Here is a 25,753-nt window from a genome sequence, read left to right as displayed (position 1 = left end):
AGTGCGTCTCTCCCTCCTTCTCTCCCTCTCTCTCTCTCTCTCTCTTTTTCTCTCTCTCTCTTAAAATGGTCTGAACATATGCAGGAGGTCTACAGTAGGGTTAGCGACGCTCCGTGAAGCCTGTGAAGACATCATAAGCGATGCATCTTCCCTACATTGATTACTGTTTCGCTGCCTTGACAGACTTAAACGTTGTTCAAAGAATAAAATTATACGCAGGAAAAAATGCTAGATTCGAGTAAATAATTTACTCCAATACTCTAGCAAATTTTACTTGGATCAAGCAAATATTTTATTTGGATAATTTATTTGGAAATTATTTTACTTATACATCAAGTAAATATTATGAAAAATTTGTAAAAGAATTTTGGTGTAATTATTTATTTGAATCCATCCATATAGCTAATAACCATATAATAACTAATGTTCAAAAGACATTCTAAGAATGTCCCAAAGATATTCGAATTTCTTTGAGACGTTCCTAGAATGTCCATTGAACTTCTGTGCTACATGGATTTTTTTCTGTAATTGTGTACTGATCCATACGTGTATGCGTGCGCATCATTCTTAATTTCCGCTGCGATAAATGAGTCACGCATTGGAACGAAGTTCTGGGCTGATTAAAACCCGACGACCGTAGGTTGTATCAAACCGGGGTGCTCACATGCAACTGGCAATCGCCAGCGGTACACCATCCCACCTGGCCAGCTACCTGCATTCCCTTCTTCGCATTCGCTCCTCAAGCCGCGTTTCACAGTGAATGCTTCAACCGTCACAATGTCGTACAACTATTTGTTGTCACTCGAAACTCTTGTGTGAGACATATTTGGGACATAAGAACTAGAAATTCTGTTTCCTTCAACCAGAATGCTGGTTGTATCCCTTCTGATTAATGCAACCAGATTTTTTTCACAATTTGAATTTTTAGCAATAATGCCTCATCATTGTTTTTTTCAATTTTTTATTGATTACTATTTTTAATTAATTAATTAAAAAAATGAGACAATGAATTAAAAAGGTGTGTATTACAAGGTTATTTTCCACTCCTGCCTACCGCCGGGAAATAACCAGGTGAAATTATTTTCAGAAAGAAAGAAAATATCATTTTATCCTTTATATTCTTTTTTAGATAAAAAGTTTTGAAAGTAGGTAAATTTGCTGTTCCTATATAGGAACAGAGGAGCGAAATAAGTTAACCCTGAATTCAAACCTGAGTATCTCATCTGAAACCAGTTTCAAGTAACAACTATTAATAAAAGCCTCAGAGGTCATGCCCTAAAGCGATAATAAACGCACATATCTCTCTTTCTCTCGCGCTGAAATTTCAGCTGAAATTCCCGCGATCTTCAGAATCAGATTCGACACTCTGCGGGCCGTGCGTCGTACGAACGATCGGGTTATTTGTTTAAACGATCTCGACGGCGGTATCGCCGGTGTGTCACCGACAAGGAACGATACGCGGCGGTCGCGGCGATCCGCTCGAGGGAATTCCGCGTCGTTCGTCGGTCCGTTGGCCACGTACATGTGCGTCCTGCGAGATGGAGCAGGTAACAGTACTTAGATAGTCGGTTGGCATACTGTGCCGACTGGTAGCGCGGACCGTTATAGGCATATGGAAAGTTCGGCGGGTCGTGAAGCCGCGGCAGAATGCACGCCACAAAGTTCCGCGTAAAAATCTTCGGCGCAAGGAAGCGCCGAGAAGCAGCCTGGATGAACGCGAGGATGCAGCGCGGACGGTAAGCCTAATTAATGGCACCTGGATTGTCTCCGAGAGCAATTTTGCGCGCTGGCCGCGAGCGGCGATTAATCAGTCGTTGATGCGTGTCTCTACTCTGACGGTCTCAGCAGCGTGGACATCGACTTGGAATTGAAGCCTTAGAAAGAACGGACGAGAACAATAATAATGTCCAGGATAATGTGCGGTGCCGCTCGATGAAAACGGTACAAACGGCGGTAAAAAGGAGAAGAAAGGAAGGCGCGGCCGACAGACGCGAGATGTCATCGACAGGATTTCATTATCCACGTCGTCGACTTTCGCGGAATTTCTATATCGATGAAGGACACGTGGCTGAAAGTCGGCAAGTGTAGAGTCCCAATAACAAGAGTCTAGACACTATATGTCTGATTTCTGATTAGTTACATCATGTTTGGATAAGTTTTCGGTTTGGATGATGACAACATTTGTTTTCCAACAAGAGAAAAAAGTCGACGCAAATCTAATTATATTATCTATTGTCCTTTTCTTTACCAAATGCGAAATAAGGATATGATAACGATATGACTAGACTTGTGTATCGATTTGTGTCTCTTACTGGAAAGCAATCAAAATTATCAGCTGAGTGACAAAATGAGCAAAGATCCGCCATCTACGGAGTCTATGAAGTGTGTTAAAAAAAAAAAGTGAGTTTGTGTTTCATGTAGTGATTAATTATTAATTTATTTTGCATCTATTATTATATATTGTTATTTATTATTTATTATCGCTATATATTATAGGTTTGCTATTATTATTATCATTAGTATTATATTTGTTATTACTATTGTAAATTTAATTTTATTCTTATTATTAATATCATCTGAATATTTCGCGTATATTATAGCTGTGAGCTCCGGTTTTAACTCAAACATAGCGGCCACAGGACGATGTGCCGATTCTTATTAAAGAGATTCTGACACAAACGGTCGAACGGGCGCGAATTCACACTGGAAATCGCGATCTTCGGCGGACGAGGCGGATCCCCGCGGGGAAACCAAGCGGTGACGTTTAATAACAGCGATACGTCTTATCGGCGCTTTCGTTTTCAGACGGCAAAAATGGCACGCTTTCTGCACCTGCGTGAGATAAAACGCGGGACGCGCGCGAGAGAAAAAGAGAGAGAGAGAGAGAGAGAGAGAGAAACGGTGCTCGTATTTAACGGCGATTGCGGCAATCTAAATTAGAGTAAATGCAAAGTAACCGCCACTTTCTCCGTATTTGCTTAATTCGACGCGATTCCGCCGATAACAGGCCTTCCACAGCTAGATGAACCGCGGCTCTTACTGCCGATTTCCCTTTGCACGTCCTCCTCTTCTCCTCCTCCTCCTCCTCCTCCCTCTCCTTCCGGAGAGACATATAACTTCTAATTAAAAAATTACGAAGTAATTAGAAACGACACACATCGGAACGGCATTGGTTAAGCACCGGGAGATACATTGACGCTGATACCGATCGCGTAACGTGACCGCTAATTTTTGCCATTACACGAGGGAGAACGTTCGAGCTCCGCCGGTCGAAATTGCCCGCCATCTCGAACGTTTCAGAAGATACGCATCGCGCGCGGGGAGAAAGCGTTGTATGCATTAGCCGCCGTCGTTGCCACAGCGAGAAGAAAAATACAATGTATTATGTCGTGGGAACCGGCCCGCCGATCGCGGGCTAAACATTGACACGAGCGTTGACCAGCCGTTGATTGGTGCGACGTGTACCGCGTTCTAATCCGTATCCTACGAATAAATCTCGGTCAATAATCTCGGACGAGAGGAGCAAGAAAGACTCAGAAACACTGAAGGAAAGAATAGAGAGAGAGAGAGAGAGAGAAAGGGAGAGAGAGGGACGGAAAGCCAAAAGAGAACGAAAGTGAAAGGATCGGATTCCTCGGCGGGTATAGGTGCACCCGTGCACGTGCGCCTTCTCGCTGCACGCGTCTACGTGCGCTACGCGAATCGCCGGAAATGCCACTTTGCGGATAAAACCACGACTATCGAGAATCGCCACGCGGACGCGGGAATCGTTCGTGCCGATTATTACGAGAGAAGCCCGATCGCTCGCGCCGGCGTTGAGACGCAGAAGAACAACGAGGTAATTGACATAGCCGCTCTCCCACAATTTCCCCCCTTCTCCTCTCCTCCCCTCTCTCTCTCTCTCTCTCTCTCTCTCTCTCTCTGTCCTGCTCCGGTCCAGCTTTCGACCTTTTCTGACCGAGGACACCGATCGCCCTTGCCGATCCGTAGCCGGCCGGCGTTTCACGACGATTTCTCCGGACGATCGGTCGCATTCTCCGGCGAAAGGTTATCCAACCGGCCGGTCTCGCTCAGAGGAGGATGTTGTAACATCGGCCGATTCGACGGGTTCCTCAGGAACCGAGTCGAGCGAGAGAGCTCTCGTCCAATGACTAATCGCGACCGCCGCGCGGACAGGAAGCATCTCCATTTTGGGAGAAACATCCCGTTAAAGTGTTAAGGAGGAGCCGCCCGTTTGCCTCTTAGTATTCATTCATCGTCATCGGCGAACAAGGTCGTCGACGCTAGGAAGTCGAAGCGAACCATCGTTTGTCCGGTCATAGCCTAGTAACGTTCGCGCGCGTGAATCACCAATCTGCGAGCGGCCACTAATTGCACCCGTTACGAATTAATTGTCTCGGCGGCCTATCGCGCAATTAGGCTCCCGTGTGTCTACGAGTCGGGATTAGCCCGGGATCAATGGAAATTAGCGAGCCGTGCTCGCTCTCTCTCTCTCTCTCTCTCTTTCTCGCGCACGCGCGAGAGCTATACGTCGTTCGAATAAACTCGATAAGAGACACGTGCTGATCATTCCGGACTCTCTTCTGAATACTCAATTACAGCGATAGAATTGACTTGTGTGTGTGTGTGTGTGTGTGTGTGTGTGTGTGAGTGTGTGTATACACTGAAAAAAATCGCTACGTTCAAGCAAATATTTACTAAAGAATATTGGCGTAGTTTATTTTATTCGGATTAAGTGAATATTACTTGAATGTAACGCAATGAAGGAAAATAAGTGCTATAATAAAAAAATCTCAGTTTGTAACAACAGAAAAATAAGGACCAGAGATGAGAGAATTTGACGACGAGAAACGATAGCTCTGTTATCGGTGAGAATTTTCGTTACTCATCGGAAATGTTCGTGTGATCATTCGGATGTGTTAAAACTCGCTCGAGATTACCGAGAAGAATTGACTGAGCATATATACAACATGAATTATCATTATTAGTTATTTTATTATTAATTCTAAGTAAGGTGGGGTCAAATGTACACCATAGCTTCGTTCATTTTACAGCGTACTCGCGCCGTTTCTCTCCTTAAAAAATGTTTCAATTTGAGTTTATTTTAGCGTATACTCGGCTTCAAGACGATCTGAACGCTTTATCTCGATGCAGTTTGAAACGCACAAAACGATGGTTCAACGTGAAGAAGCTTGCGTTGGAAAAATAAGTTCTCTCATTGGGCCATCGGCTGCATTCTAAACTACATCGAGAAAGGAATGTTGAAATCGTTTTGAAATTCAGCGTACGTTCAAGCGGAAGCGCGATCGTCGGAATCGATTGTCGTGTTCCGCGAACCTGTCCGCGGTTACGTCGGGACTCTCTCGCGGTGGCTTCTTTCGCGCGCGAATCGCTCGCGATAGCGAACAATAATCGGTAACGAGCCTCGCACCCGCCACGGTGAACGATAATAAGGCGCGGTAACTGGCCGTGTGCTCCCATTAACAAGTGTTCCGAGATCCGGCCGCCGTAACGATGCGGCCAGTTTAATTAATTCATTACTCGCACCCGCGCTCGCGCGCATTCTCGGAGACCCAAATCGCTCACTGCGCTCTAGAAATTCCTCACCGAGAGAACCGGATATCGAGTGTCGCGAGACGAGCGGGGAATCGAAACATCTCGTCAAACAGAGAATCGAAGTTTTCAAAGGTCACGGAGAAAAAAACAATTCTGTCGGTTTAATCTTTTCGCTGCGCTCCAGCCAAAAGTATCAGCCAACAGTGTCGCTGTGTGCGGCACGATATTTGATTCTGCACTACTGAAGCGGAATAATATGATAATGAAAGTATTCGAACCGAAAGATCCAAATAAGGCGTGTCGTATATAGCGATCGCAAATAACGATTTTCTTCATACATTGAGATAAAAATGATCTAAAAAAAGTATTTATACTCGGCGTTTATATACACTAATAATATAATAATAAAAAAAATTAATGAAAAAAGTATCTATATTCAGTATTTATATACACTAATAATATATTTACTTAAATCTAAAATGTCTTATTTAAATAGAATGAAGAATTTCTTTCATGGAAGGTAGAATGGCGTATGCAATTAAGAAGCTCCTTTTCGGCGACGTGTATACACGTCGTAGGCGGCGAGAGGATTAACTAAAAATATTCCATTGTCGCGGGACCAGACGGAATTTCGCTTGACAGCAACAAAAAGAATCCTATAGAAGATCTCCGCTCAGTCAATTGCACTCAGTAGTCTCAACCGAGTTTCAACGCAGCCGAATATTCACACGAATGTTCTCAGTCACGGTAACACAGAGATATCACTTTTCGTCCATCAAGGTTTTAATCTGACCCTTACTAGTTGCAGGAAAGCCGCGTTCTTTTTCCACGTGAGTGCGCGAACCAAGGAAATAATATGTACCGCGCGCTCGACGTTGCCTTTCCGCGGTCATATTTTCCCAGCCGACTCGCCGGAACTTTTTCCCGGACGGGGTCGGTGGAAAAAGAGCGAGCGCCGAAGGCGCCATATCCGCTTATCGGGAAAGAGCAGGTTTACATATTTGCGCGGAAACAATCAGATCGTGAGTGAAAGGTCCGCAATATTCCTTTCGTCGGCCTCGAGAGCGCCGGGGTGTGTGGGCGCGCTTATAAGCCGCATGTAGGTGACTCCGTTGTCACGAACCCTTTTTAATCCGGAAGACGATCGCGAGATATCGCGGCGTGCCGGCGCGAAAAATGTGAAAGGTTGAGCCGTTTTCCCAGATTTAACGCCTTACCAGGCCGCGCACGCCTGTGCGAATATCTCGGAAGTCGATCCCGACGAGGGATCTGTTCGCGCTAATTACACGCGAAATAGCATCGGATACGAGCGACAGGCAATTAAAGCCGCGGGTGTTAAGAACGTTCCTCGGACGTAAACGTCCTCGACACGCGGTAACGGAAACCGCATAAGCGGCAACGGGCGAGATCTCGGAGGAAAGTCACCTTTGTAAACATTTTATTCATGTGGGAGAGTGTTACAAAATGGAATTTCTCCCTCCCTCTCTTTCGCACTTTTTTTTTCACAGACGTTCGCTCTGTCCTTCGCAGATTACCCCGACGAACGATACCCATATTGCCTCTTGCAACGTGCGATCGGCCTTGACACGCACGGAGACTTTCTCGACGCGAGGCTCCTTTCGCGAAATCAGACGCTTCCGATTCTTCCGGTAGCGTCGTATGGTGAGGTCAAAATTATCAAAACCTGACAGAAAGTAACAAATTGGGATCTCAAAGAAAGCATGTTATATACATGTAATTAAAAAAAAATACATTCATGGGCATGTTTCTTATACATATTTGGCATTTTGACTGCCGCTGTTACACTGATATCATCTATCGGAGCTCAATTTTTAAGCGAACCGTTCATTCATGTGCGAAACTCATATCCCCAGTGGCTTGTACAAACAAATAATAAAGAAAACAGTAGTTTTACACTCCGTGGAACGTTACACGTTAAAAAAAATAGTTGTTGAAATGAATACCGGAAAGACCTCCATAATCGACAAAGTTCAAGCGCGCGGGCTCAACCACAAAGATAATTCCTAACGACGATTTCAGCGTTCTGTGCGAGCAAAAGATAGTACTTTTGTACTTTACCGAAGTAAGTTATATTCTATACAAGTATATGACAGCTGTTGTACCTAGCGACAGACATCAGTATATTGAATCTTGAATTTCGAACCTTGAATCTGCTATTAGATACAATAGCTGTCACATGCTTGTAGATTAGGCCAGTCTGAATAAAAAAGTTCCGTACCATTTTGCAAATAACACGTAAATTTTTCAGTTATTAATTAAAGAAACCTCCATATACGGCCATTTACAAGAATTAATAACTCAAAATTTTGCGTAGTCTTTTGCAAAATGATAGAGGACTTTTCTGCTCGGTTTAACGTTCTACGTTCACAAGAGCGTTTGTACGAAACGTACCAGACACCCTGTATATTATACATTATTGAATTGAATAAATAAATAAATAAATAAATGATTAAATATATATATATTTTTTTGTTAATATAGAGTTTAATTAAGAATGAATCATTTACAAATGAATATCATTAATGTTGCATGCTACAAAAATGCTAAAACTTAATTTCTGCCAGCTTTAAACGTAATTTACCCCGCTGTACGTTGCACGCTTGCGATCGGTTCGCCAAATCGAGAGGGATCTCCGGATCTTCTTTTTCTTGGATCGATATCGCGCGCACGCGACACTGTTTTCTTCGCTTGAGAATGAAATAATACGTCCCGCATTAAAGACTCAACCTACTTTACTGCTACCTGTCCGCGTTCCTATCCGCGACCGTGCGAGGCTGTGCAGTTACCGATGCACCGCTGTAATCACGCCGAGCGTGATGCACGATATGCACTCGCGGGAATTCGTGCGAGATGAGAGGCCGTATAGTGGTAGTAATATAGCTCGTATACATAACGTAATACGGGCAACGCCGGATGTCGTGCGAGACCAGGAGAAAAAAAAACTCTCGAAATTCCGACCACGCGCGCGATATGTTCCGAGATGCTGGAACGGAAATGCGGCGCGACGTGTAATTGTCGAACGGTTATTATTACCGCGCACGATGCGTCGGTGCATGGTGCGTCGACCCGCTGAGAACTACGCGCTGTGCGTGAGGAAATGAATTTTTCATCGATTTTCCATGGTAAAGGGTGTAGCTGGTGTGACCCAGGAATCGTGCAAGTACCTTGCAGACTCGAGAAAACGCATGTGATTCTCGGTCTTTCGACTGAACTGAATTCCTACTCAGTCTCCTTCGTCACTATTTTGCTCGCTGAAGGCTCGAGAAGGCTCTGCTTCCTCAAAAATAGGCATTAAATCCCGAGTTGAAATTTGGACGCTACTTGAACACTCTTAAGGGTAGTAATATCTTAATTTTATGTTAATTTATTACTTTAATTTTATTTATTTAATTAATTAAATTTACTTTATTTTATCTTATTATTAACTGAGTAACTTGGACCAAGTAAATATTGCTTGAACGGCAGTATTTCTTCTTTCCAGTTATACAGATTTAATTTGAACGCAATCTTGAACAACGTTATTTTGACGCTGAAACAGCGAAAAATGAAATTTAAGGCATCATCGGGGAATCAAAGTGAAAGTAAATTATATCATTAGAATTGAAATTGAACCTATTGTGCTAACTTAGCCCTACTGTGTTGTAGAATTCAAAATTTAACATATGTCCAAAATGCTGACTCGGCATAATTCCGAAAAACAGAATCTGTATGAGGCCAGGGGACAAAGCTAGAACTTATTGGGCCAACCGGCGGAACGATTGAGATGCGATAGCCGTGGAAAATCGTGGCGTGCAAGAAAAGCCGGCGTGACCAGGCTGGAGAACGCCTCGTTGAACGAACTCGAGCCCATAGTCCGAACCCGTTACGAGTCAACGGCCGGAGTGTTACGCGCGATACATGTCCTCGGCCCGATCTCGCTATCGATAACCACGCACCTTACGGTGCGTAGATTACTGTGGATTTATGCACATAGTGACTGATTCCGCGGCTGGTGTGTCACTGTTGGTTCCATTAAAATTCACCGTCTCGGGGGTTTAGTCACCGGGATGATCGTTGCGTCACGCGAAGGGAAACTACGTGACGAATTCGAGCTGTATTCTCACGTACGATTGTAATGCCGAGGAAAGGGAAAAGATCCGAGTCCCCGATGATAATCTCGGGGACTTGTAGAAATACAAGGATGAGATTGTTCTCTAAGATCGAGGAAAGTAATTTAATAATTTATAAAGCGTCGAGCTACCGCTCTCCCGCTGTTTTCGCGAACGCGTGTCGGCGAACTTGTCTCCGCGTCGGTGTCGCAGGAAATCATTCTCGCTTGGTTACCATTACGTAGTTATTACGCCCGAGTATCATTAAGATCAGCGCGAAACCGCTCGGTTTCTCTCGTGAAAGTCAGATTGCACGGCAAAATTTTTGGATCGAAATCTAACGTAACGATCGAGTTCGATATTACGGCACGCGTTCGGCTTCGAGCTTTCGAATATAATTACAGCTCTGAAAAGGTACTGATAAATTCCGTTTCGTTATCGGTGAAATAAACGCGGTAATTTACGCGTGTCGCGGAACCAGCGACACGGAGATTTCTTTTCAATCTTTCCGGCCGTGTTATAAAATTCGCCGCGAAGTTGTCGGAAAGGTTGCGCTCAAATCGCGCGAACAGCGAACGGTACTTGTGCATTTGAATGTTAATGCCGTAACTCTAAGCAAATTTATGAATATGTCGTAAAATTGTAACTTATGAAGCAATCGTAAGAATCTGGCAGTTTTACGTAGAACTGCAATTATTTTACGTTAAACTGCAATTATGTAACATTCAAACAAAATGATATATGATATTAAATTATATTGTTTATATTAAACAAACCCGAGTTAAACAAACACGTATACTGAATTAAAAAAACTTTCTTTTTTATTTAGTCAGTAATGTTAATAGTCACTGTTAGAAATTTTTCCTGTATCACCTGTTGTATTCTTTAATTAAAAATCCAATGTATAATATGTTTTGGTTCATCACATATAATAATAATACTGAAAGCTTGTATTAAACTTCTTACTGGTTGTACTTTTCCTCATCGAACCGTAACTTGACAGAGAGCTTCTTGCTAGCCGTAAGAAATCGTAAATATTTACGAAGGATCGTATGTCTTATGATACGCATAGAATAACAGTTCCAATCATAAGTTCTTATGAGTCTCACGAGAATAATAAAAGTAACGAGTCTTACGATTTTGTCTAAAATCGCAGCATAAATGTTCCTCGGCGATGATCGTAGAGCAGTTGGGAGGGAGAAGGGTGGTGTCGCGGCAATTTCTCCTCTCAACCGTCTCTTTGCTTGTAGCCCTGCAATTAGTCTTCGGCTCGCGTTTGACAGGTTCCGCCGGTTTGTTGTCGCACGGTCTAATGGAGGATTTCATTCGCTCGTATATGGGGAGAAATGGATCGTTCTCGCGTCGTTTACCGTAACGATTCCACGGATGGTAACGAACTCGGGCGCGGGAAAATGCAGTCATTTTCATGAGATCTGACGATCTGACAATTACGTTCATTGTTTTGGCAGAGTTCGTTTCGACTTCTCAGGAAAGCATTCGACGGGGAGTGTCGACACGACACCGAGAGCAGTATTCCTATGAATAGTAATATTTAGCACAAAGAGAGACACAACTTTTTTGTGGAACGTTATCTACGGGAACGGACGGCGGATCTCTTCCGAACGTGAACTCCGGACGAATTTTCACCGAGATTAATAGAACGTTACGCGAAATAAAAAAACATACACGCACACGCGGAATCGCATGCTCCGTTTCCTCGATACGAGACTAGAGTACACGCAGTGCGTGCGTACGTGCACGGGGGAAAAGATTGGTTGAATTAACATGACAATGAATGAAGCAAACGCGTTTTCGTCAAAGGATGACGAAAATTTCTGGTTCTTATAAGTATTTGGTATTCCGATAGTGTCTGACCGAAATTTCGGTTATGGCTATTTTCGGCCAAAAATAAGGGTTTCGATTTAGTTTCGGTTTCGCCCGAAATTGAAAGAGTCTCGTATACCGAAACTGATCAAGTTACACTAGTAAGAGCCGTTGCGACGATTATGATTATTAATGCTTTTCGATATAACTAAAATACAAATGTAATTATAAATGTATGGAAATTTATGTAATCATAAGTTTCCAAAAAGTCTATTTTTATGTTTGCAAAAACTGTTATTTTATAATTCTTGCTTTCGTTCTCTGTATCCACTATTGAAGTAATCTCCACTATTGTAGTAATTTTCAACGTTATGTGAGATAAAATTTAATAAAGTATCACACGTTATAATTTAATAAAGTATCATTATAAGTGTATGTTTTTATCATGAAATTCATTTTCTATCTTTTCTTTTAACTTTTGTCAGACTTGCTAAAATTTCAGGTTTCAGCCGAAATTGAGAAATAACCGAATACTCGTTTTCGATTTCACTCGAAATTGAAAAGAAAAATAGTCTCAGTCGGTCACCATTCTCTGGACGAGAAATTCCATTTCCTTCAACTAAAACACATTTGTTCGTCGTTATGTCAGTTCAACCAATCTTCCTTCTCCGTGTGCATCAACAATAACGCGCCGGCAGAAATCGCCGGATGTCATTCAGCGTTTGTGAAATGGCGACCTGTCCCAGGGCGCTCCGGCGAAGGCGCGAGAGGCATTATAATGAAAAGCGACACATAATTGCGGGAATGCGAGCCGACGACGACGTTGCGACACGTCTCGCAATCACGCGTGTACCCACGTGTGGCCGTAGGAATTGGCGCTTTCTCTAAGGATGGCCTCCGCACGTCTCGAAAGAGGCAAGGGGAGGCTGACTCGTGAAAATCGTAGCGTCACGTCCGCGTTCCTCGCGAAAAAAGGATGAAGTACAGAGGATTAACGGTAACCCTATCGAATTCATCGATCCCGAGCTTCCGCCCGACGCTTCCTCTTCGCTTCTCGCGAAAGAAAAAAGATGAAAGAAAAAAAAAAGAATTAACGCAACTGGTCCCCTTTCAGATGCGATTTCGACGGAGCTGCTGCTGCTGCTGGCGGGAGCGTTCGTCGTCGTGGCGGCGACGTCCGTCTGTCCCTGGGCACAGCATGTGGTGGACCTTGAGAGCTCGTGCATCTGCGACTACAACCTGGCGCGCGAGCTCTCGGTGCAGTGCGACGTGGTGGACTACGAGCAACTGCTGTCGGCGATGCGGCGCTTCGCCACGAAGACGCCCGTCGACCTCTTCTACATCAACAACAGCACGATCGGCGTGCTGAAGAACGGCTCTCTCGCCACCTTGAGGATCAACAATATTCAGTTGTCCGGCTGTCGCATCCGAAGCGTCGAACTGGAAGCCTTCAAGGGTCAGGAGAACCACCTGAAGAGCCTGAATCTCAAGGACAACGAGCTCGCGGAGATACCTAGCGCCAACTTGAAGACCTTAAGGAACCTTACCGTGCTGGATCTCTCGATGAACAGGATCACCAGGGTGAACGAGAACGCCTTCGCCGGCACCAAGCTGGTCACCCTGAAGCTCTCCGACAATGAAGTCACCCTCGCCGCCGGATCGTTCCGCAGCCTGGAGAGGACCCTGAAGAACCTCAATCTCAAGGGCACGCGGCAGAAGAAGGTGCCGGATGCACTCAGGGGCCTAAACACCTTGGCCTTCCTCGATCTCTCGCAAAACAGCATACGCGAGCTACCCGGCACTTCCGGCACGAAGGCCTTCGAGGGGCTCGATTCTCTCACGGGACTGAACCTCGAGAGGAATCTCATACAGAGCATCGGCCCGGATGCGTTCCACGGTATCAAGAATACTCTGAGTTCTTTGAGCTTGTTGAACAACCTCATCCCGGACTTCCCGACGGCGGCCATCAACAGCGTCTACGATCTCAGAGTAAGTGCAATGTTGAGATAAACGGGAAATCGCGGGAGATGAATTCAAGAATCTCGATTTTACACGCAGAAAAATAATTTGCTGGCGCAGTAAATTGCTAGTTATTATAGGAACGACAAAAAATTTGTTAATTAATTTGTTAAGAATATTAATTGTTATTTGCTGAATATATAGGCAGCGAAATAATTTGGTTATGCAAATTAAATTTTATCCTTGTCAAATTTTTTTGTTGTCCCCGTAACAATTTGTTGTGCCAGCAAAATAATTTTCTCTCCGTGTGTACATACAAGAGCTCAAAATAGAAAAAAAACTTCTCTAAACAAATTTGTCGGACTTTCGAAAGTTTTCTTTCGAACAAGACAAGTTGTGAATTTTTCACCTTTCTCCGACTAGCCTCTCGTTGCCTCTCAGTGACAATAAAATGAAAGTATCATGAAGATGATTGATATTCTGCAGGTATTGGACATCGGCTTCAACCTGATCACCGAACTACCGGTCAACGCCTTTCAAGGAAACCCGTCGATCACTCTGCTGGCGATCGACGGTAACCCGTTGTCTACGGTGCCGGAAGAGGCTCTCGCTCGACTGAACGGTACCCTGCGCGGCTTGAGTCTGGGAGGGCGGTTCCTCGTTTGCGACTGTAGGCTACGTTGGATCGTCGAATGGATCAAGACGAGGGACCTGCAGGTCACCAGCCGCGAGCGAAAGCCGCAATTCTGCGGCAGCCCGCACAGGTTGCAGGACAAAAGCTTCTACAATATCGATCCTGACGGTAGGTCCAACTATTATAACTCAGGAAATTCCGTCCTCTCGGAGATGAATTAGTCCCGAAAATATTATAGTAAAAATTATCGTAAAAATCCTGTAATACTGGACAATACCGGAATTATGACTGAAATTATTACGTGTGTTGTACACTGAGAAAAAGATTTAAAAATTTATTTGTGAAATGTAAGGTTTATTTCGTAGAAATAAGCGCGTTTATTTAAATACGGCAAAGTAAAATTTTATTCCTAGCAAATAAACCAATTAATAAGAAAACTTAGGTATATTTCACAAAAATATATTCCGTCATCACAATCAAATTATTTACTTCGCGAAATTTCAATTTCTTTTTCTCGATATAATCTTCAATGATAAGTGGGGAAAAATATTTTGTTGGTACAGCAAATTGTTAGTTATTATAGGAATTGCAAGAAAATTTGTTTGGGTAACAACAAAATTTGTTCGAGCAGCAAAAAGAGTTGTTAAGAATATTCATTACTATTTGCTGAATATATAACAAAATAATTTAGTTATGCCAACTAAATTTTATCACTGTCGCAACAACGGTTTTACTACAACAGCAAAATTATTTTTTCCATGTAACAAATCTTTTTGTTGTCCCCATAGTAACTAACAATTTGCTGTACCAGCGAAATTATTTTTTTCCGTGTGTGTACAATGAAATGCATCACTAAAGATTACAACACATATCATACTTCATTTATCTATTACAATATATTCTCCGTGAAGATTTAATATTCTTTATTCGAAAAATTCAATACTCACTTAATTCGAAGAATTTATAAATGTAAACATTTCAGTTTTCTCAATTTTATGATCAACTTATGAAGATTACAACGAAATATTATATAATCTAAATGACTTAAATTCATAAAAATATCGTACAAAATTTGCACGCGATTATTTGCAGATATGAACTGCGAGCGACCGCCCGAGATCGTCGGGATAGGAACGGTGGAGAGTGTCGACACGAGGGAGCCGACGGAGACCTTAGTCGGAGACGTCGGAAGCTTCCCCCCGACGGTCCGACCGGCGATTTCCACGACCGAGATGGTCACGAGCACGACGTTCTCTACGACCACGGTAACGGTACCGTCATCGACCGAAGAAAGAAGAATGTCATCACCGTCGCCGTCTTCGACTTTCATCCCCACGACCCGACCGACCGCTGCGCGAACCGGGAACGTTGTAATCATGAGGACCACTCCGTCGCCGCCGAAACAGATGCAGGACCAAATGCAACAGCACCAACCGAGGCCACCGTTGGTCTTAGGGTCGCCCTTGTACAAATCGAAATCGAGTGAGAAGGACATCGTGGTCAAGGATGTGCTCAGGCAGGACAACGCGGTCATTATATACTGGGACACTGAGGCGTCCAATATTCTCGGCTTCAGGGTGATCTACCGGCTGTTCGGCGACAACAGTTTCAAGCAGGCGCCGCCGCTCGAGGCCAGCGAGCGAGAGTTCAAGATCAAGAACGTGCCGTCGCAGGTGGGTACACGTGTGTATTTTTACGAAGAACTTGATACTTCGACGAGTACAGCCAGTTTAAGACTTATGTAGGTGAGTGGTTCCACAAAACTCTACACGGAAAAAAAGATTTGGTTGCATTAATCAGAAAGGGAACAATCAGATGCGTTCTGGTTGAAGGAAGCAGAATTTCTGGTTCTTATGACCCAAATGTGGATCTTATAACGAGAAATTCTGTTTCCTTCAACCAAAATGCATCTGGTTGCTCTCTTCTGATTGATACAACCAAACTTTTTTTTCCGTAAATCAAAAGCTGTGTATATCAGATCTATCTAAAAACATGGCGATGGATATACGCATGTATTTTCACATATTGATCTCGTAGAGTTGCTTCGATTGTTTGTCTATCATATCATTCCTCTAAGAGATTAAAAACACTGACCTCATAATAAAAGTGAAGAGCAAAATTTGAGGAACAAAAGAAGTTACATAACGTGCACAGAACCTATAATTGATTTTAAACTCGGTCTTGGGCATATATTCAGATACAATAAAATTCCTCACAAAAAACAGAATTTTATATTATTATATCATAAAGATTAGATTCTTCATGATTTTTTCAAACACGTTTAATGAAATAAAATTTCAATTCGTTTAATAAAATCAATATTTAACAATCAATATTTAACAAAATTAAAAAAATCAATAAAAACATTTCGCTTAATAAAAACAATATTTAAATCCAGTTGAGCTTTTTTAAGATTAAAAAGAAAATAAAATCATAGTCCTGCATTTTATAAACATTGTGTTGTCAAAGTCATCCTTATTTTCTTTGAATTTTTTGTTTTGTTTAAAAAAAAACTAGAGTCATTGAACATAATTTCTTGACCGGGATTTTTTAAAGACTTAAATCGAATAAGAAAAAAGTGAAATTCTTCATAAAAGTGCGAAAAAATGAGGTATTTCTAAATAAGTGAGGAAAAGTGAGAAAAGTGAATCTCTCCCATGCTTGGTTAAACGTTGAGTTAGAAATTTCTATGTAATTACGGGTCTACGTGTATCGGATCTATGTATGTCGAGGGCTAACTGTATATACAATGTGAGGCAATAACTATCACCATTTCAAATACCTTCGAAGTATGAGAGTACCGTCTAAACTTCTTGGAATAGAATTTCACTTGAAAAGTATAGTGGCAGCCGAGTCACTGAGACTCGAGTGATTTTTCACTCGTACACAGTCTATTCTCCGCTCTAAATCGTCGAGTGAACATTTTCACTCGAAACTGAAGAGTGAATCTGATATATTCTATCGTCACAAGAACAAATTCGCTCTAATCGATTGAAAAATTCACCCGCATGGAATCAGAATTCACTCTAAGCTTGAGCGAAACATTCATATTTATGATTTCGAGCAGTAATATTTTCACTATCGTTTCGAGTGAAAATACTGCCACTTGTATTCAATGAGATCCGTTCTAATAAATTTAGAGAGTAGGAGAAAAATTTATCCGACAGAAATTGCATCGATGCACCGATGGTCGTCACTTCGAGTATCTTTTCTGCAAACGTGACGCTTCCTCCATTCTTCATCTAATCGTTGATAGAATATTTTTACTTCTCGAAAATATCAAAAAGGTGACAATAGTTTAATGAAATATATAACTCCGGAAATTACAAAAAAGGGAATGTCATATCTAGCCTATGAGAGTGAAATCGCTGTTGTTAAAGTTATATTTTAATAAATCATCACGCCCTAAAAACAACGACTTGGCTCTCATCAGCCAGATATTGACATTCCTATTCCCGTAATATAATACGCAATTGCCTGACTCTGCGTAACTTCATCGTCAAGTCTCTCGACTCTCCCTACTGATTGATATCGCAGGAGTGCATCGTGGTTTGCGTGGTCTCACTGGAGGAGACCAACATCACGCCGGCGAACGTGCCGTACAACCAATGCCGCGAGGTCAGGACGGAGAACTCCCCGACCTCGAACATGGACAAGATCACGATCGCTGCGAGCGCAGCGATCTGCGCCACGATCGTTGTGGCGGTGATCATCTTCGTGGTGGCGAACCGGCGTCGCGCTCGGAAGCTACACACGTTGCACAGCATCGACCAGACGAAGATGGGCGGCCCGATCGCCGGTCTGCCTGTCAACTGCTGCTCGAACGTGGGCCCGACACCCAGTCCCGGCGGGCCTCTGTCGTCGATGGCCACGTTGAGCGCCTACAACGCTCAGAAGGAATGGGACCAGGTGTCGGCGTACAGCAACAGGAGCATACCGCGGCCGAGGATCTTCCCGATAGATCGGCAAGGTAAGACAGAAGAAAGCCTCCGGGCTTTCCCAGTTGACATTTTGCGACTCACGCGGACCGTATTCTAAGGATCGATCACCAGAGCGTCCTGCATCGATGACGTGCGCTCCCAGGCCGGACACTACAGCGGTAAAGTGTCCACCCGGTCGATCGCCGACGGCCAGTCCCAGCACAGTTTTTCCAACAACTCCACGCGGTATTTCGCCAACACCGCGTTGGCTTCCAATCTCGTCAGCACAAGACCAGGTCGGTCGATGCCCATCACATCATCATAAAATACGGCTTTTGGTCGTTTGCAGCCTAATCGCAGTCCTACATCAGGCATCCATTCTTTCTCGCTGAACTGCACGGAACAAAATTTGGCTGAATTTATACTGACTTGACTATGAACAGATCAAAAGCGCCTTGGTTGAAGCGAAAACGGAATTGCTGGTTCTTATAAACTAAATTCAGCCTTGGTAGGCGGTAGAAGAGCACGAGTTAGTGCAGCCAGTTCGGCGAGAAAGAACAAACCAATTGGTAACGCGACACTTTCGCTTGCTTCAATAACCAATTCCCCCCGTCACACAGAACTGCGACAATCGCGCCAGTCGCTCGCAGCTGCCTCGGACCGAATGTCCCGGTCGAACTTCTCCACCAACCACCTACCGCCGCACTCGTCCGCCAGGCGGCAACGACCTCGTTCCCGCAACCGCACCCTGGAACCTAACCCGCCACGACCCGGCAGCCGGTACAGCCTGGCAGACTCCACGCACACGCTCAACAATTACGACGAGAACAACTGGACCGACCACGACATGGACATCTACATGGCTCGCAACCCCACCACGAGGAGCGGCCTCGTGCCGCTCTAAAGTTTGACGCTTCGGGACACCAGTGGTCTCGAGATCTTGTCGTTCATTCTTGCTCAAGCGTGTTCAGTGGAACGCCGGTCGGAGTCGCGCGACTGTTCGTTCTGCGTTCTAAGCTGGAGCGACGCCCAGCGAAGTCGAGACAATCCCAACGACCGTTCTGGGACGGAGAGTCTCGAACGCGTCGAGTGTCGGGGAAACGTTCGTTACAATGGCAATAACGTATCTTTGTACGACTTTGTTTCAAATAAGTCAAGTGCTGCAGTACCCCAATCTACTGTTAGGGTTCTTAGATAGGTAGGTAGATCGATAGATAAATAGATTTAATAGCTCGAGAGAACATCTCTTCGGCGTTTAGCATGTTCGAAGATTGCCTGGCTCCAATTGCGAACATTGATCGTTAACATCGCGGCAGGCATTACCGTGTAATGCTCGCGCGAACGCGAGTTCTCGGGCCGAGAACCGGCCTTAAGTATATGTACAGGATGCTGCGTCAACATGCAGATCAGTACAACAGGTTGCCTATTCGCCTCATCGGCAGGCGCACGAACTTAGCGGCACACTCCGTTAAAATATTTCTCACGTATAATTGTGTATAGAACATATCCATATATAAAAGTATATATTTATATATGTGACTATGTATCACAATATATATGTTTATATATAATCATATATAATTTATTATATATATGCATATATATATATTTATATATGATCATATATAACCCTATATCATCACTTTGTATATAATTATATATCTTTATATATGGATAAATTTCATACATGATGTCTTATATATAATTATATGCTTAATTATATCTAATTGTATATAATTATATATGAAAAATTTGTTAACGGAACACGTTTTCACTACTTTAAACTACCTTTTCACATTTTTTCACCAGAAAAAATAAGTGCAAACTATTGTGCAAACGACTATATCGTGCTGAATGGTAGTCTGAGTGTACGAATCTGCCAGGAAGGAAAGTAAAGCAACACGCAGAAAATTTTTATTGAGTAATGTAGCATACTAATAATATAATTCACTAGATTTGTAATGCGCGACACTAGGATATACTCATACCGAAACCAAAATTTATATATGACAGTAATAAACGAATAGTTTGATCAGATATATTTTTTTACCCGATTATATATAAATTTACCATGCGTACAAGGAAATATCAGAAAGGAAAAATGTCCCATATTGATGCATTTTAAATAAATATTAAAAATAAAAATTTAAATACAATTATAAATAATAAATTTTATATTATTTAACATTATAAATTATAACTTATCTATATATATATATATATACATATATTATTTATCAAGTAAATATTTCACTAATATTTTATTTTGTTTACGTTGCTTTTTCACAATTTTTCATACTGCTTTAAAATTGTTTCGACGTTATAAGTATATCCTAATCGAGCAAAACTGCTATGGTACACAGAAAAAGTGCTAGATTCAAATAAATAATTATTCCAATACTCCGCAAATTTTCTACTTGGGTCAAATAATATTTATTTGATCCAAATAAAATATTTCCCAAGTTATTATCCAGGTAAAATATTTACTTGATCCAAGTAAAATTTACTTAATCCAAATAAAAATTTGCTAAGGAGTATCGGAATAATTATTTGAATCACTTGAATCTAACACTTTTATTCTGTGTAATTTTTCAGTTCATGAGTGTTCATGCCTTCGAGAAAAATTCTCTGCGTGAATCCATCATACTGACCTGTACATTAATGTAACACTCTGTACGTCCCTATGTAGTTCTAAGCAAACCCTACGTAAGTATATCACTTCATTACCGGATCGTCAACAAAGCGGATGAGCGCTCTCGGCCGGCTCGAGTTCCGGCACGGTTTCCGGATCCTAATCGTGGCGCGACACTTCGCACGACGGACTCGGCGATTCTCTACCCAAAGACTGCGACATCGAAGTGTCTGTCTCCGGAGGAACGCCACCGCGACCAAGCGTCTACCGACATATCCTGAGAACGACGTCACTCCCGATCGCTCACGGAGGCGAGGCGAGAGGAGACTCCCTTCTATCTTATTTTGTAACACATATACTCGCACGTCGTATTCGTTCGTGCGCGTCTCGCCGTCGACGACGAGAACGACTCGTCGTCCTTGGCGTACCGACAACGACAAATAAAAAGACCTTCGCTACTACTCACCCCGGTATCAGGATATTCCTCTCCCAACGGAACCTGATCTCCTGCACGAATTCATGCCAAAGCTGAGCCAAGGCCGTCGCACCACCCAGATTGTGTGCGCAATGCGCTGCGACGACCGATAAACGCCACACAAGACTATCCATCGCGCACGTCTTTACGCCTTTCCACTGGTCGTCATCCACATTACACACGCTGATGTCGCCGTAGGGGAATTTCTGCGAACAATTTGAATCTATGATTACCGATAACATTCGTACCTTGAAATGATTTTTTTTTACGAAAAAGCAAAAAAAATCAGCAGTTTTAATTATCATAAGAATATTTAGGAAAGCAGAATAGTGTAATATTTTGCATTAATTGGTTTTGAAATCGTTAAGAAACTAAGCGTACCGAATTAAGAATACTCCTTATTGGTAATATCAAGTGAAAAATTATTGAAAAGTCGTGATGGAGCAAATCACGGGTGATTTAGTGCTATCTTAAATATTAATATTGTTAGTATTAATATGGATAATGGGAGAATATGATCGCACATGACGTTAGAGTCAATAATTGCTTACTAATATATTTAGCAACAGATTTAAAAAAAAGTTACTTAGGGGATTTTTAGTTATAAAAAAATAATACTGAGACTCAAGACTCGATTTATTTATGGAAAGGCGATTATTTGTTTGTTTGTCCGATAACGTTTGTGTACACGTTCGCTGTACACAATGAATAAATTTTATTCTCCTACTATCAATATTAATATTTACTAGCAATATTAATATTTAAAATAGCACTACAATACAATAGTCACCGGGGTTTTGTTCCATCACCGTCTTTCCAATTCTTTCAACATACCGAATTATCCTCCGCGTCTGGGAAGAGAAAGTAAAGTATAGGCAATAGTATTTCCTCGGAGATCGGACCCTCCACATTCTTGTTTTTCTTCGAGCTGGCCCTGCCCATGACCGTCGAGATCATGGGTATTCTGGACTCGGTGAGGGCGTTGAAGGCCGAGCTCAACATTTGATCATCACTATGGATGTAGGACGCGTTCTCACCCAACAGCTCCACCATCGTCTTCTGATTGTTGCAAAGGTGCAGAAAATCCGTCATATATTCACCGAGCAAACAGGCCGGCGACGACACCATTTTCACCAGTACCGACCATTCGGGAGCGAGCTGCGGCTCCAGATCAGAGAACCCTTCGCTGTCCACGACGACGCTATCCGGCATCTCCGGCCATGTAGTGAATAGATGAAGCTCCCTGTAATCATTGTATGAAGGAATAATGTCCGTTTCTACTATTATAGTTTAAATCTAATCGACGATTAACTCAACAGAATTGGCCAATCGCATTGATCAATTCAGCTAATTTGCCAATCCAACCGGTCAATTCCTTTGAGTTAATAATCAATTAAATTTAAACCATTGATGGCAGAAATGAGCATAAAAGGTATTTTGTAACTCGTTGATATTCTTTCAGTAATATATTTGTTTCACGTACCCGACGGGATCAAAAGTTGCGCCAAAGGGAAGCTTGCCCAATTCGGCCACGCCTAATGTTTCCCCCTGCATGAAATCGAAATCCGGAGGTTCCTGCGTCCACGTGCTGTTCGTCCAGTCCTTCAATAGGTAAGAAAATCTAGCAGATACCATCACAGTGTCAAGTCTCACTGCGCAACCTTCCCGGACTTTCTGCTTGAACAGAGCAAGCAGACCTGCAAATAATTACAATATAGTTACTACAAGCAGCAGCAATTAGATCGACTGAGGACATGCAGAAATACATACCAGTAAGATATTTGCAATGCGACGGTATCTTCTTCAAGTGCACCATGTCAAGATGCACACAGGTTCCTTTACCAGCGCAACCTCCCAGATACATATTCTGCCAAGGCTCCTGCACCTGCACGAATGCGGGGATGTAACTAAAATGCACAGACAAATTTGAATAGTTTCTCACATCACAAATGTAATTCAGATATATGAGTATTAGTGCCAGTCGACAATAAATGTTTTAAGCTTTAAATTTTAAGAAATTGACCGGAGTCGAATCACAGTTGAATGTGATGAGAATAATCGACTGTGATTGATGAATTTCTTAAGCCTCAGGACTTAAAGCACTTATTGTGTACATGGACTTAGCAATACTTACCAACTCGCATTGTTGGCTGCAATTGTCAGTGAACTAAGCAAGATCTTAATTCGAGTCTCATCTGTTAAGCTTCCCTTCTTTGCCGGTATTAAAACAAGAAATTCCCTGCAGCCGTAATAACGAGTTATCTCCATGCAGTTGTCATCGAGCCTCACAAAGTCATTGGATATGTCCAAGATGTCCTTCTGACACTGCGTCCATTCCTCCTCGCGTTCTTCCAAGGGACTAGCTGTATCTTCCTTTTCATCTTCCTTCAGTAGCTTGTAGTGCTTCAGCAGGAATTCTACGTCTAATAACGTGTAATTGTTACAACAGGGGAACCGTGTAAGAGATAAATGAACATAGCAGTGTGTAAAATTCACATCTTGCCATATGTGCCTCATACTGAACCAATGAATTTGCAAAAATGCACACACTGGCGGGTTACAAACTTGTGACAGTGAAATCTCGAATGGACTGTCCGTTGAGTCACATTAGAGACACGAACCTGCAAAGTGCAGCTTCTCCGAGGCCTCGTGCCACTGACAGTTGACAAAATCCCCCGGCTGAAGGGAGCCCGCGATCTTCGTATGGGGCAATTTCCATTCGTGCATGATCTCCTCCAAACGCGCGATGAACACTTCCCATTCGGAGGCAGTTGTGAAATCGTGATGATAGAAGTCCTCGATCTCAACGTTGTTCATCCTCGCCGTACGATGTTGCAATTTCAAAAAAGCAATATTTACGCTTGCGATCCTGCGTGTTCCGAATGCGTGTTTGACGTTTGCGCATTGTCGAGTCAGTTGATCGCTCTCGCGGTGTCTCACTCCGCCCGCAGATGGCAGCGAGTTCGCCTCCGGTAGGTGGCGACACCTCGCGACGGGCGCTTGTAACGGTCTATTCGGAAAATTCAAATCGGACCGTTACATACAGTTGTTTTTCAGTCGACCATTTTACTTCTATTTTTTACTCCTGATTCCTGAACTAGGTTGCGTTATTTACCGTTAGAGCGAGACAAGTATGTAAATTAGCGAAAGAAAAAATAACGAAGTTGCAATCTTGCTCTTCAGGACACGGAAACCGAACTATTTGCAACGATCTGAGAGGTAGCGGGGATAGGTAAAATTTAATCATGAAATCGAGGAAAATACGCGATATCAAGAGTTAACGCGCGCATTTCGAGTGATTGATGGCACAGGCTGTTTAACGCTAATTATGTAAATTGGTTTGCGGCACGGTCGATCCATCATTTCAAGAAAACATCGCGATAACAATTGCTAACTGCGCCGTGCAATCAATTAACATGTCGATTATACCACGTTGTTCTCTGTGGTAATTAATTTATTTCACCATCTCGAATTGCTGTTTTAATGACGAAGATTTTCTTGAGCTCGTAACACTCGAAATTAGGTTACCTCGCTTCACTGACGGTCGATCCGTCATGTTAGTGTTGACCAACTTGTTCAGTCGACCGAGAAAACGTTGAGCGAATTGTTTCCAGATTTCAGCGATCTCAATCACACTGCTTTTCGCCGATCGCCATGCATTTCGCGTTGGCGTCAAAAATTATTTTTATATGGACACCAGGAGTCGTGCGAGGTGGATTAGAAAGGGGAGAAACACGCGCGGCGGAAGCCTGACATGGCAGTGGCGCTCAAACCGCGAATTCCCCTCGCGGGATGTCGTCGCGTCGTCCATGAAAGTAATAGAAAGATAACATTCGTGTCATTTATCAGGTACGATATTACTACACGTTGAATATTGAGTTAAATCGGACATCGATAATGTCCGCGTTAAGGCCAAATTACACTAGTAATTACCGATTGACTTGCGATTGGCGATTACTGTTCAACTGATTCAGAGCGCAGCAGGTATTGATTGAGATTAGTGACAGCCATTTAGAAAATGCTTTATTTTATAATTGGCAATCGCAATTCAATCGACAATCGCTAGTGTGACTTGCCCTTTAGACTTGCTGACGATCTGTCGATAAGACTAGATAGCAGAAAGCAAGTAGTTTTATTATACACCAAGTAGTTCTATTATATTTAATCACTTCTGTCATTGTGGAATGATAGATCCTGTTTAGTCTCCATTGCTAAGCTACTATCATACTCTGTTATCAGGTTCTGTTGTATTACCACTATCAAGATAGCGATGAAGTATACAGCAAACACAACAATTTTACAAGATCTGTCTTGACAAATCTGACTCTCGACACAGGATGTAACATCGCATATGGTGAGTCTCTTCCAATTTATATATCTACAGAAGAATAAAGAGGAAAGTTACAAAAAAACGTAGAAAGTGTAGAAATCAGAAGAATATAACTAATGAAACCATTGTTGAAAACTCTATTGTGAGTGCTGAAATAAATATTTTTCGTTGCAGAAAATGAAAGAGAAGAGGCGTGTTGAAGATATGTTCGCGCTTGTATCGTTATATTTAAAATGCAGTTTATTTAATTACGTAAATTCAAACAACGGAGGCGGACCGATGCGAACGCGCGGTGCGCGGGCGAAAACCGCGAA

The 25,753-nt window shown here is 42.7% G+C and overlaps 1 protein-coding gene across 1 annotated transcript in view; it reads right to left on the bottom strand.

Moving 5' to 3' along the window:
- Positions 1 to 23,926, bottom strand: part of LOC106741644 (rab3 GTPase-activating protein catalytic subunit) — a 41,868-nt gene extending 17,942 nt beyond the window's left edge. The window contains exons 1-6 of the mRNA XM_014613856.1: positions 23,731 to 23,926; positions 23,244 to 23,532; positions 22,880 to 23,016; positions 22,593 to 22,806; positions 21,944 to 22,352; positions 21,101 to 21,315 (exon numbers count right to left, since the gene is read on the bottom strand). Of these exons, the coding sequence (XP_014469342.1) occupies positions 21,101 to 21,315; positions 21,944 to 22,352; positions 22,593 to 22,806; positions 22,880 to 23,016; positions 23,244 to 23,532; positions 23,731 to 23,926 (1,460 nt within the window). The remainder of the gene's footprint in view (positions 1 to 21,100; positions 21,316 to 21,943; positions 22,353 to 22,592; positions 22,807 to 22,879; positions 23,017 to 23,243; positions 23,533 to 23,730) is intronic.
- Between the last annotated feature and the right edge of the window lie 1,827 nt (positions 23,927 to 25,753).

The sequence above is a fragment of the Dinoponera quadriceps genome, unplaced genomic scaffold (assembly GCF_001313825.1).
Source record: "Dinoponera quadriceps isolate SergipeBrazil2010 unplaced genomic scaffold, ASM131382v1 scaffold586, whole genome shotgun sequence".
In the NCBI taxonomy this organism is placed as follows: domain Eukaryota; kingdom Metazoa; phylum Arthropoda; class Insecta; order Hymenoptera; family Formicidae; genus Dinoponera; species Dinoponera quadriceps.
The sequence above is the reverse complement of the archived record's forward strand: the minus strand, read 5'-3'. Positions and strand labels throughout refer to the sequence as shown.